Genomic DNA, 14,034 nt, shown 5'->3' with positions numbered 1-14,034 from the left:
TGAAATTTACTTTGGCAATATTAGTTTTACGGCCGGATCTTCTTATTGGGAAAGGAGCTGGGGGGTTATCCCTAGTTTGTTTAATCTTGATCATATTTGGTTTTTTAGAACCATTTTCGAGAATTTGATCGTTTAACTTTTGAATATGCTGTTCAAGATTTGCTACTCAATTACCCATCTCTGTTGTAGAGTTAAGTAGGGTTTCAATATATCCTGTTAAAATTGAGATAACTGTTTGGTGTATCTCATTTTGAATAGTTGGTGCAAAGACATTTTTAATGTTGTTTACACTATCTCTAATTTTCGATAAATCGTTATTTTCGTCTGGGGGAACTAGGATAAGTTCGGTATTGTTATCAACGTTTAGGGTTATTTGCTCTATTTGATTTTCATCCGAATTTTCATGTGTATTCGATGAAATTGATTTCTGGCCCTTAAAAGGACTTTTTTTTGCAGTAATCCTATCCTGATCGGATATAGAATCCATAAGATCTTCCCATTCCGTGGTTAAATTGATCTCTGTAGGATCAGAAATGCTATTAGATGCCATCAGTTGAGTCGCACTAATTTCCGTGTCTACCCCGAAGACATGACACCGACTCGTGCCTTAGTTGATATCGGAAAGACAATTCAAAACGATCTTACCTTTAAAAGGAAACTTTATATCTATCACAAGACAATTTTAATCGCACAACCTATTCTCAGGCAGCAACTTCCTCTGTCCACCGGTCGAATCCTCAACTGCTATCCAAACCTCTAAGGAGTCACGCTTTTGAACCTGCTCAAGCAGCGAATCTCAGAGGCAATTCGAGTCTCTTGTGAGTTCTGCCAAGAGCTCGTTCAACCGCCAAGAGTATTATAAAGAGGGGGGGAAGAATATATTACATATATTTTTTAATTTAAGGTGGTAGATGCTTGATCACATAAATATATCCGTTGCGGTGCCAATGTTTCCCAAAGTGTGATACGCGTACCCCTAGGGGTACGGGAACAGTTAAGCGAGGATACGCTTTCATATGCGAAATATCTTGCAACAAAATGAAAATTTAAAAAAATTTTATTTAAAAACAAAGCAAGCCATAAAAATGTACGATTGCGTAGTTATTCATTAGCAATTTTTTTGCACAATTAGTAATTAGTGTTGTCAACAGCCAGTTATGATTTTTAACTTTTGTGCAATTTTTTTATAGTAAAAGCTTGTAATTAATTCTACTTATTTTGATTATTTTTATGAAATATAATTTTTAACTCTGACATAGAATATGAATCGCTGGTTAGCATTTAACACATCGGCTGATAAGTTTCCGGTCTGACATACAGAAGGTGCCCTAAATGCAGAATTAGTATTTTGTTTAGCAAGTCCTAACCTTCAAATAAAAGGTGTCAAAATTTTATAACGATCTGTCGACTGATTTTAAAGTTAGAGTGATTTTAATCGAGCACCAATTTATATTATTGAAACAATGGATAAAAAAGAATTTCGTGTTCTTATTAAACATTGTACAACCCTAAAGATCACAGGTTCTACCCCAGTTGACGACACTTTTTCCAAACAGCTTCTGAATCATCCATCCTTCCAAAATAAAATCAGATCATCACAATCATCACAGTGAATAAATCATCGATCACAGCAAAAAACACCACCGTTCTCAATGCATCCTGTACTTCATCAATCATGGTCATCATGCAGTGCATCCAAATCATCTGTGAATAAAATTCAAAAATATAAACTATGAACTCAATAGAACTTTAAAAACCTAAAATAATAAAATATACTGTATAAATTAATAGAAATATCCTCCAACAAAATCTATCACTATGTAAATAAAAATCACAATCATAATTTCATACAATGTAAATAATTTCAATTTTAATATCTATGTTATTTCTTCTTTTTTGTTATTGCATACCAGAATGTTGCAAATTCAAAATGTTTTTTACACACTGTACAAATTCATGATGTATGGGTTAGGGGCCGCTGCGCGGCCCAGGCACCCAATTTTTTTGATAATAAATAAATAAAATAGAAATTAAACATTGTTATTTAATGGGAAAAAACACGGTAGAAACTAAAGCTTGGGTTGATAAGTGTTATCCGGGTTCTTCACCAGGAAAATAAACCATTATTGTTGTTTTTGGTGTTGTTAATTTACGTCGCACTAGAGCTGCACAATGAACTCTTTTATTGGCGACGGTCTGGGAAACATCCCGGAGGATAATCCGAAGACATGCCATTGCAATTTTAATCCTCTGCGGAGTGGATCAACCATTATTGACTGGTTTGCTGATTTTAAACGTGGTCGTACAAATGTTGAAGATGCACCACGCTCTGGACGCCCTAAAGATGTGGTTAATCCAGAAAACATAATAAGAGTCCACAAAATTGTTATAGAAAACCGCAAAGTGAAGTTGCATGACATAGCTGATACTCTAAATATATCAAAAGAGCGTGTAGGCTTTATTTTGCACGAACATTTGTTTATGAGAAAACTGTTTTCGAAGTGGGTGCCGCGTGTGCTAACAGTTGACCAAAAAAAAAACAACGAATTGATGATTCCGATCGAGAGCTGTTTGACGTTGTGTCAGACACCCCCTATTCACTCGCACCCACCCTATGGGCTCTTCCCAACTTCGTCTGATTGGTCACGTGGTGTTGTAATGCCCGACCAACTACGTCCATTGTTTACATAGCAGAAGCATAATTTAAACTGAATTTTACTTTATTATTCCTTTAAAACAATTTCTTTTTGCTTAAACTTTTCACTTTATTTTGTAAATAGATATTGGCAAAGCAATTTTTTTCCTACCTCATAATATCTAAGCTTTCATTTCTTATTATTCTATAACTGTCTTGTATCTTTCCCATTTGTGTTTACTTTCATCCTTTCTTAAAAACACTTTAATATCTATAATTATTGCTATGTTTTAATATAAATCTTATAAATATTAATCTTCTGTATAAATTTATTTTAAAAGAGCTTTTTCTGCATGTTTTTCTTTTCTGTTTTCTTATCTTTAATTGTCGGGATTTGCGAGCAACTGTAACACATTTTTTCTCTATCAATAACTAGAGGTAGGCAAATTTTTAATTATATTGTTTATTATTACTGATTATATATAGTGATATTGTGCTGTATCAATGATTATAAGAATAGAAGTATCGTATAAACTTTAAAATCTGTTAAACTTGTCTTTAATGTTTGTTGAAAGCATTCAAAACAAAGGTTGTAAACAACCTTTGTTTTGAATGTTTTCTTAATTTCAAATGCTTGAATTGAATTTTTTAATGCTTAGTTGAAGGATTTGAATTTTCACTATGGTGTTGTTAAATTTAAATATACTCTTTTGTCACAATTTCTGATAAATATTGAATTTTGCTTGATCAATGAAATGGTTTATTTAAAATTCAGGTGATGCCTTCATTCTGTGCTGCTGTTGGATGCTCTAATTCATCAGCCAAAGCAGAGTGTAAAGAGAAGAAAGTTTCATACCATAAATTTCCTCTGGGTAACAAAAGCTTGTTAAAGGAATGGTTGGCAAGAATGAAAAGAGAAGGTTTCAATCCAACTCAGTATTCCCAGTTATGTTCTGAGCATTTTGAAGAAGAGTGTTTTACCTATCAACCCTTTTCAAACAGAAGATTCTTGAAACCTGATGCAGCCCCAACAAAATTTAAGCATAATCAACCTGCACCAAAGAGGAAGCGTAACACCTATCAATTTCAGTAAGTTTATATTTATTTATTATCTACAATGAATAAATGTTCAACAATTCTATTCAGAAAACACTCATAATAAACTATTTTGTATGAAAGATGTGTTTATTAGTTTAAATAAGTTTGTTTAATCTTTTGGTGCTTTTCTTCATTTCTGTAAATGCTTCACTCTTTAATGTTTTTATATGACCACAAAGACTTAAAGCCAGTTTAACTTTACCTATAAAAAAAAATGCTATGATCAAATATCTTTTTAAAAGGTAGTTTTCTGAAAATGTAATTCTCAAAAGCAGTTTTTTTATAAAATCGTTAATACAGATTTTAGCTCGAACTGATAAAAATTTATTTAGCATGGGGTTGATACTTACATTTTTACATTCAATGCTATGAAAAAATTCTGTGTATGTAATTTGCATTTGTGTCATTTTTCTATTTAATAACATAAAAAGTTTTTTATTATATTTAAAAATGTAAATCAATTATAATTTTTTAAATGAGCAGAATGTTTAGTAATTTTCTCAATTACTATTTTTTTAATCAATATTGCAATATGTAAACAATCTCTGTTTGAAACTGATGTAATATATAATAGTAATGGAGAACGTTGACCAGTTGTGATAGTCGAATAAATTGTACACCCAAAGAATTAAAATTCTTTTGGTGGACAATTCATCATGATGAGGTTATGAGATTTGAAATATGTATAAAGTCGACATGTGTATCAAAGCTTAAAATTTATTTTGGTAACTGCATTTACTTATCATAGGTTATCTCCTTCTGCCACATACATACATATTATATGTACGTCTTCGTAGGAACATGATTTTCCGCAAGAAATTTTTATTTTACATTTTCTTCACGCGGAAATACCACTTGTTGTTGGAACTATGAAAACTAGATTGATGAATAAATTTAAGTGTCAATAAAAATGATCTTTACTGATGTAACTAGTGTAAAAAGAAAGAAACCAATTATGAATGATAGAACTATTTTAAATAAACTAATTTAAAAAAAAATTGCATTTAATTTTGTATTATAAAAACTCATTTTTGCTACCCAGAGACAGTCTTTCCAGGAGAAGTTCTTCCACTTCTGTTATGTACATAAAAGAAAAACTGATAATATATTTACTATGGTAACAGAATTTATTTTCTGATAAATTCTATGTCTGGTTTACGAAAAAAAATCACCTAACAGTTTAGTTATTAAAATTTTCTTAGCATTTGTGAATAATTTTTTACATCAACTTCTCTAAAATTTATAAATTGCTGATTTATGTTTATGCATTTGTTTCATAGTTTAAATATTATTTTCTAGGCCTGCTTATGTTCCTGATGACTCAGTGGAAGATGCGACATTTAAAGATGCCAGTGTGCAGACTGATGAAAGCGTTTTTTCTTGTTTGCTAGACAGTTTGAGTCTTGCAGAAAAAAAAATTAAAGAACTAGAAAATTTGCTAGCTAGCAAAACGTTTTGTTACCAAGTTTTGTGCAAGGATAGTGTTCTTTTTAATTCAGTAACTGGATTTACACCAACTGTCTTTGAAACAGTTTTTAATTTTCTAATGCTTACAGAACTAAAAGATAGCTGCACTGTGTCAGCGAAAGACAAGTTTTTCATTTTTTTAGTTCGGATTAAATCTGGTGTGACGATTGAGTTTCTGAGTGCCGTCACTAATGTTTCAAAAACCTCAATCAGTAGGATTTTATCCTCAGTAATTGATTTTGTGTACATTAAACTTAAGGCGATAGATATCTGGCCCTCAAAATCACAAGTATTGGAGTACATGCCGGAGGCATTTCTACGCACGTATCCAAATTGCAGGCTTATTCTGGATTGCACAGAGATAGCAATCCATAAGACTTCGAATCCAAGGATTCAGCAATTAACTTTCAGCCATTACAAAAATAAAAACACGCTGAAAGCCTTAATTGGAATAACACCTTCTGGAGCAATATGCTACATTTCCGATCTGTGGTGTGGGGGAATTTCTGACAAAAAACTTTTCCTGGAGTCTGGACTTCTCAACCACTTATCCAACGACACAATCCTTGCAGATAGAGGATTTTTAATCCATAAAGAACTGCAGAAAAAGGATTGCAATTTAGTGACTCCTCATTTTTTAAAAAACTTGATTCAGTTTAGTGTTGAGGAGAGAGAAGAAAATAAAAAGGTATCCAATCTGCGAGTGCATGTTGAGAGAGCAATCTCCAGAATAAAAAAATATCGATATTTTAAAGGCCCTGTGCCATCACAATGTTTTCATGAAGTTAACAGAATTTTTTTTATTTGTGCATTTTTTACAAATTTTTCTGAGCCACTAATAAAAATTGTATGATTCTTTTCAAAATGTCTTTCTTTGCATAAACAAATTTTATAATTGTGTGGATAAAAATTTATATTATATTCGAAAGATCTTAAGTTATTACGACATATGCAAAAAGTAAAATTAACATTAGGTGTCTAAGGTGCTCCATATTATGATAAAATTACATTTTCTGAAGAGAAAGTTCTAAAAGTAATATCCTCATTAACGAAATAAGAGAATAATTTGCGGTTGATAAAAATAATCAAGAACATAATTAAAGACAACCTCTGTGCATTATTTTCAGAAATAGTTAACTAAAATAAAATGATACAAAACTTGAAAGCTTTTTTTCTATCGTTAAAAAAAACAACATAATGCTTAGAAAAATTTATTAAGTTATTCAATTAACCAGTTGGATTGAATAAAAAAGTAATCATGAATTAAACACATAATTTCATCAGTGGATTATAATAAGTGGATTATAATAAATCAGAATTTTTTGGATCAAATATAAGGATTAAAGGACACTGGCTATAATAAATTTATTTTATGTGTCAAAATTAAGTTATCCTAACAAGTATTAGTTCCAATACACTAGATAATTTTATTTTTTCTGTGAATGATAAATACTTGACAGTTATTATGATAAAATTGCATTTTCTGTAGAGAATGTTCTAAAAGTAATATCCTCATTAACGAAATAAGAGAATAATTTGCAGTTGATAAAAATAATTAAAAGCATGCTAAAAGACAACCTCTGTGCATTATTTTCAGAAATAGTCAACTAAAAAAAATCAATACAATACTTGAAAGCTTTTTTTCTATAATTTAGAAAAATTTATTAAGTTATTCCATTAACCAGTTGGATTGAATAAAAAAGTAAATATTTTTAAAAGTAATCATGAATTAAATACATAATTTCATCAGTGGATAATTATAATAGAAACAGAATTTTTTGGATCAAATATAAGGATTAAAGGACACTGGCTATAATAAATTTATTTTATGTGCCAAAATTGCATTATCCTAACAAGTATTAGTTCCAATACACTAAAAAATTTTAATTTTGCTGTGAATGATAAATACTTGACAGTTTTTTTTGTTTAACATTGAGGTAAATAATTTTTTTTTCAATAAAATTCTTTTTGAAAATGTAAAGGCTCTAATAGTTAATTTTGAAATTTTTTATAATAAGGATAATGCACAAGATGTAAAATCAATGAGATTGTTTTAGTGAAGTTTCCAATATACATATATAAATCACAGAACAAGTTCTAGAATGAAATATTTTATTGAATAATAACTGTAGAGAAATTTAATAATAATACATCAGCAATTAATAATACAATTAATAAACAAACAATTTAATAATATTTCATCAAACACAAAATTTCACACTCTTTAAAAGACATCCTTATTCAAATAGACATAATATTAACAATTTCAATCAACAATGAATGTGGTTCTATTTTCGCAGCTTTATAGAATTCATTGCCTGTGGTTTTGCAGAATGCATTTTCAACTTTATTAGAAGTAAATATAATATTTTAATAAAATTTATATGTATTAAAAAATGAATCAGTACAATAAATTTAAACATGCAAGTTATTATTTTAATACAATAAATATTAAAGGTATTTATGGGATTCTCGTGCACTTTTGATGAATCAGATTCATCATATACTCAAGATGACCCTCGACTTCAACATATAAAACAACTGATACATCTATATCTAAGGTATTTGGTTTCTTTTTATCAAAAGAGGTTGCATAGAATGACAATGTTGCGAAAAATCGCTCTTTTTGCATGATCCATGGCATAAATTGACATGGCAAGGAAAAGGATATCCTTTTTCTTTTGGGAAAAAAGGAAAACTAAACATTTTTTATAAGCACTCAAAGAAAAATAAGCATTTTTAAAAGCACTTTACCCTTGTCATTTCACAACAAGCATTACCGCAAGTAAAAGGATGTGTTTTGTCAAAATTCTGGAGGATCTTCAGTTTTGACAACCATAAAGCCTGAGAACAAAAAACAGGGAGAGAAACAAAAGAGCAACAAAACACATGCCTAATAGCTTTATATAAAGAGCATATCTTTTGTACTGTAATTAATACTAACATGATGCACAATAAAGAAGCATTTTATATCAAATAATAACACAAATCTTAATAAACAGTATAAAGTAACGGAAATATTAATAAAAACAAAACAAAAAAATTTTCTTATTGAGATATAAGTAACTTCAAATAATATTTAAAAAAAAAGACTTTAAATTAGGTAGCATGGATAGCCAAAAATCATTATTAAATGGAACCACTTCCATATGCATTTGGTTGGCATTGAAATGCAGTACAAATAAACACTTGTGCAAATTACTGATCGCCATCTGGCCCTGAATTTGATAATAGTATCTATGATTTCTTTTGATTTTATATTGTTGGTCACTATCATCAAAGTGTAGACAAAAGTCACTTCTCTGTTTACATAAGTCGTCTAAAGAATGCCTCTTTGGATTGAATATAGTTTTAATTTCAACCAATAGTGGCCCTTCTACAGCAGAAAATATGAGTGCATCCGGAGAGCAACCCAAATAAGGGTACATAGGATTCACAACCAAACCAACTCTTCTCACATTCCGGTCCAAATACAAATTTCGAATTTTGTTCCTGACGACAGGCTCCATTTTCTGACCCCATTGCACTGCAGGAAGCTTGGAAATATCAGGTGGTGACAAAATTTGCTTCGCCAATGCGTTCATATCTTTAGTATATTTTAGGATTTTATAAAAATTAGATGCAGTTATCCTACACTTCCGTTCTTTTATCCATAAAGGATTGTCAGATTGGCCGACAGTGTTTTTTTCTAACACGTAACAATCAGTCACTTCATAATAAAGATTTGAAATGATAAATGTTATTTCATCAAAACTCAATTCATCCTCAAATTTACTTTTAACACTACCTGCAAAAGGTATAGCTGGCAAAGGGATTGTTTCATTTAAGAAATGACTGTTATCTACGACATGAAAAATTGAAAAATTTGGCGGAAGTGCATTCAGTGAAGAATAATTTAACTCTTTACTCACACTTTGACAACTTTTAACATTGAAGACGGTTTCAGCCTTTTTTGGGGAGAACTTTTTCTTTGAAGGTTGATGCCATCTCTGAAGTTTTTCAGTTGGAGCTGAAAACATCTCTTTCTTGCTGTAATCCTCAAGCAAGGCCGCTAAAGCAAAGAAATGCTTGCAAATCGCTGGATTCGCACCAACGGGACACTCACAAGTTCCGCTCACAATCTGAAATAAATATATATATCCTAAATACCAAGACATTTAAAAAAAATAATATGCACAGCTTAAAAGAAGCATAAAGGCTATTATTATTGAATAGAACAAGAGGGGGCAGATATATGAAAAACAAATAAACAATAGCAAAGTGTAGTATTAAATTATATATAATGATCAAGGATTTATTACTTTATTCCTTCAAGCAGGATCTAGGTTGATCAAACCAACTTATACACTTGATACAGAATACATATATCCTAAATACTTATGCTCACACACAAAACAAAAAGGGTAAGTATTACGTTAAAAACCTAAATTCAAGTCAGCTAGCACTTTACGTTCATAATTACTTACATTTCAAACAAATTGGTCTAAAGATTTCTATTTTAAACAGAGCATAGTGATGATTCTAATAGATAATAAAAAAGTTTTAACATTAATTATAAATACTAAATAAATTTTAAAACAGATAAATAAAATTTTAAAAATATTTGCACTTCTGTTACCTAAGCTAACAGTTAAGTATCCCTTTGAAATTTTTGTTACTTAATATTATTGCTTTACACAATACACTATAATTAAGAGATAACTGTCAATTAGATGGTTAACAAATTGTTTCTGTAGTGTATATGATTGCAAACTTCATAAAATGGTCAACTCTGTTAAAAAATTAATAAGTAATACATAGAAACAAATTTTTGATATGATTTATTGTCAAAAATCAAAGTTAAAAAGAAACTTTTTGATTATATGAAAAGTCATTAGTAAATTATACTTCAGCCACAACATATAAATTAATTAGTCGTTAACAACATATACTGTTACATTCTTCATTCAATAATCAACCATTTGTATTTGCTGTTATGTTAATATGCTTTTTATCTTCACAGTTTACAGCAACTCATTTTACTATTTCAAGTTATAATAAATAATGAGTAATGCGTGAACCTAGGCAAAAATAATAATAAAAACACCTACCTCACAATCATCTTGTTGAATATCCATCTCAACTTTATATACTTGCGATACTTTCATTTCTGCTCTAACTTTCGCATGAATTGTAAATATCGGGACATTATTATCCCCCACAAAATCAACAAATTCTACGTTGCTCACAAAATGTTCTAAAAACATCTTAAAACCTTTAGTATTTTCATTCATGAACATAGTATCACTGTTGCAATTCTGTCTACTTTCGTTTATTTTCGCTCTATAATTCAAAATCGTCAATGAATTAAAATTTGTAACGTGTAACGGTGTTTCACTAAGTTTATACATAGTATAATTTGTACAATTAAAGAGATTAAAAATAGAGAGAACAGAAGATTATGATTAATACACTGTAGAAACACGTGTAGGTATTGGAATGTTTATTCCTACACCCCGGGAGTGTGACGTCACGTGGGAAGAGCCCATTCACCAGATTTGGCTCCTACTGACTTCTACTTGCTTGCAGACTTGAAAAGAGATTCAGCACGAATGAGGAAGTGATTGCCGAAACAAACGCCTAAGATGGTTCTTTTTTTATGAAAGGTATAGAGACGTTAGAGAGGCGATGGAGTGATTGTAAATCTCTTAAAGGAGACTATGTTGATGAATAAATTTGAATTTTACTAAAAAAGTTGTGTTTACTTCATTAGACCGGGAACTTATCAGCCGATGTGTTAGAACACGTAATGATGATAGTAGCAATCAACTGAAAGAACCTGTGAAGAAAACCAGCAAGTATGACAAAGAATATCTTCAGTTTGGATTCTCTTCTCATGGGCTGGAGATGAAAATGAGCCTATTCCACTTTGTGTCATTTGTCTTGAAAAACTCACAAACGAAAGCATGAAACCGTCGAATTTTAAGCGCCATTTTGAAACAAACCATATTAAGTACAAAGTTAAATCATAACCTACGAAACTGTTCAGATGTGTCAAATAGAAAAAAGAATACATTCTATGTAAAGACTTAGTAATTAAAAAAAAAATACTATTTAATGTGCAGTGCGCCAATAAAAGAACCATCCTGAATAACTGTTCATCTAGTGGTCGGATCTTCATGTTCTAGGACTCATTCTTAATGGTTTGAAGAGATGACCTCTAACATGCTAATTAATTAGTGCACACGATATTTTAAGTTACGAAAACAGACACAAAAACGTATTTTCTCTTAAAAACATGATTTTTTTAAACGGATTGAGATTTCTGACTCCCAAGATATAGGGGGCAGCTGTAATCTGGGAAATATGGTTTCCATAGTTCGGTCAGGAGAGCGATCCATAGTTTGGATCCCTTACTGTTAATTTTACTTTTTACGTATTTTTAATTAAGAAATTTTTAAGAGAAATTGATAATTTTTTGTACACAACTATAAAATTCGTTTATCCAAGGATAATTCCAGGCAAAAAAATACATTTTAAATATATATTGATTATTTTTTATTATTTAATTAAATAATAGTCGGAAAAATTTCGAATTGCAAGGAATAAAAATTTTTACAGGATTTTTAAGTACGTGATTTTACGGGCAAAAAGCAAGATTTGAGCAAAAATCAGGTGAATAGTTCCTGAGAAATCAAATTTTAAAGTTGTAGATTTAAAATTTGATTTATCAGGAACTATTCTACCAATTAATCTCAAATTTTGTATTTTGCCACGCAAAATCAGTTACTTTAAAATTATGTAAAATTTTATACTTTAAAACTTACATTTTTTTCGAGCATTATTTGAAGAAATAATAAAAAATAATAAATCTTTGTCAAAATTTATTTTTTGCTTGGAATTATCTTTGGATAAACAAACTTAATAACTGTGTGCAAATTTTTTTCAATTCGCTTAAAATTTTCTCTTGATGTGGCGAAATACGCAAAAAGTTTAATTAACATTAAGGGGTCCAAACTGTGCATCGCTCTTCTGACCAAACTATGGGAGCCATATTTCCCAGATTGCTGTTACCCCTTATATTTAAGAGGTCAAAAATCTGAATCCGTTTGAAAAAAAAGTCATGCTTATTCAGAGAAAATATATATTTGTGTTTGATTTCGTAACTTTAAATATTGTCTGCACAAATTAATTAGCATACCCCCTCGAATCCTTATGAATGAGTCCTAGACAGTGAAGATCCGACCATTACATCAAAAGTTAGTAAGGATGATCCGTTTTATTTATTTACTTTTATTAACTTATTATTATTTTTTTTTTTGGCGCACGGTACAAAAATTATTAACCCTCATTTTATATTTTATTAAATACTGAGAGAAAAATTTAACTGATCGCGAATATTTGTAATGCTCTCATTTCTAAATTTGCAGTTAAAAATAAATCTTAAATCAGTGCATGTTTAAGCAAAATATTTCCAGTTTATTTGTAAAAATACTTGATCATAATAACAAATTTAGCTTTTTAATACTGGACAACTAATATCGCATAATTAAAAACAATATTATTTATGCTATTCTCTAAGTATATAATAATCTCTAAGTATATGATAATCTCTATGTATATAAGTATATCTTTAATCTCTAAGTAACGGTAAGGATTATAATTCAATTAAAATGGAAAAGTCTAAAAGAAATTGTTACTAGGATGTGTATATTCCTTATATTTACGTCTCTTTGCTTCCGTTTTTAAAAAAAGAAGAAAAAGAAATGTTTATAATTTTTTTTTCTGTATCAATTAAATAAGTTTAATTTTTTTTTAAAGATAAAAGATTGGCATCTAAGCCAATTTTTTATGCTTTGGAAAAAATTTCTTTCAATGATTTCAAAGTTCATGTTTAAATGTATTCTTTCTCAGCAAATTTGATTTAAAAATATTTTCCGCAAGTTAAAAGTTTTTAAGAAAATCACTTTAATCCAGTCTTCTCGATATGAGCCTTTTCAAATGTTGACAAAATCAACCGTTTATGAAGGCAAAAGCAAATATCTATGTAGGATACATTTAAACTGGCATTGAATGTTTATTACTTTAAAATAGAACTAAATATAGAGACGTAAAAATTGTGAAAGTCTTTAATTTTTAATTATTTCTCTTACCACTTTTAAATAAAATCTAACATTTGATACTATTTAAATGTAGATGTGATATTTACTTCCGGGCTGACTGGAGGCACTTTGGTTCTGTGGTGTGCAGACCGCGTGCGCAGCAGTAAGATTCGCATGAACCTTCAGATTCTGACCGGTCAGTTAATGCAAAAGGCCGGAAAACAATTCAATAAATCACAAAAGAACCAAATGTCAGAACTTTAATGGTGCCTCTGGTTGGCCATTTTGGCCCACGCTCGCGGTTTTTAAAATTTAAAGCGCGTTATACAATCTGGATATGATTTTTGTTGCATTTAAATTGCTTAAATTTTGAACACTTTAAATGCGAATACAATCTTATTTTAATTTATTTATTTTTTAAAAGACATACCCTTTTAAATCCTTCTCCAGCTCTTTTTGAAAACTTAAATCTCTTAATTGCGGTGGAATGAAAACTGTTCCACTTATTTTCGGCAAAATAGAAACCACTGAAAATGAAATAGTTTTTTTTTTTATCTCTTAAACAATGCGACTTTCCTACAATCACTTTTTATTTTGAAATATATTAATTTCATTTCTTCTTTGCGAATATGCATACGATGGCCGTAATTCTCTGAGCGTTCTTCTAAATTTTTTTACGAAAATTCCTTGCTCCAAAAATGTTAAACAGATTACAGATTTTTTTTTAGAAGAGTGTCTCACAATAACTTATAC

General features: G+C 29.8%; 1 protein-coding gene and 1 non-coding gene across 2 annotated transcripts; one reads left to right on the top strand and one right to left on the bottom strand.

Annotated features, from left to right (window-relative positions):
* The first annotated feature begins 2,933 nt into the window (after positions 1-2,933).
* On the top strand, positions 2,934-6,048 carry LOC122273833 (uncharacterized). The gene is made up of 3 exons (XR_015432957.1): positions 2,934-3,073; positions 3,411-3,724; positions 5,033-6,048. It is a non-coding gene; the product is annotated as an uncharacterized LOC122273833 (transcript).
* A 2,205-nt stretch (positions 6,049-8,253) lies between these two features.
* LOC147810773 (uncharacterized) lies at positions 8,254-10,722 on the bottom strand. The gene is made up of 2 exons (XM_087160724.1): positions 10,291-10,722; positions 8,254-9,321 (listed from the first exon to the last, which is right to left on the bottom strand). Exons 1-2 carry the CDS (start codon positions 10,588-10,590, stop codon positions 8,269-8,271), a joined length of 1,353 nt encoding a protein of 450 aa, XP_087016850.1. The 5' UTR covers positions 10,591-10,722; the 3' UTR covers positions 8,254-8,268.
* Between the last annotated feature and the right edge of the window lie 3,312 nt (positions 10,723-14,034).

This window comes from Parasteatoda tepidariorum, chromosome 4 (genome assembly GCF_982258835.1).
Source record: "Parasteatoda tepidariorum strain Cologne lab strain chromosome 4, Ptep-v5.0, whole genome shotgun sequence".
In the NCBI taxonomy this organism is placed as follows: Eukaryota; Metazoa; Arthropoda; class Arachnida; order Araneae; family Theridiidae; genus Parasteatoda; species Parasteatoda tepidariorum.
The sequence above is the reverse complement of the archived record's forward strand: the minus strand, read 5'-3'. Positions and strand labels throughout refer to the sequence as shown.

What these genes read in the sequence shown, in the direction of transcription:
- LOC147810773 (XM_087160724.1), bottom strand. Translation starts at nt 10,590, where the DNA reads ATGTATAAACTTAGTGAAACACCGTTACACGTTACAAATTTTAATTCA. An exon ending in TTCAACAAGATGATTGTGAG is followed by an intron (nt 9,322 to 10,290) that starts GTAGGTGTTTTT and finishes TATTTATTTCAG; the next exon opens with ATTGTGAGCGGAACTTGTGA.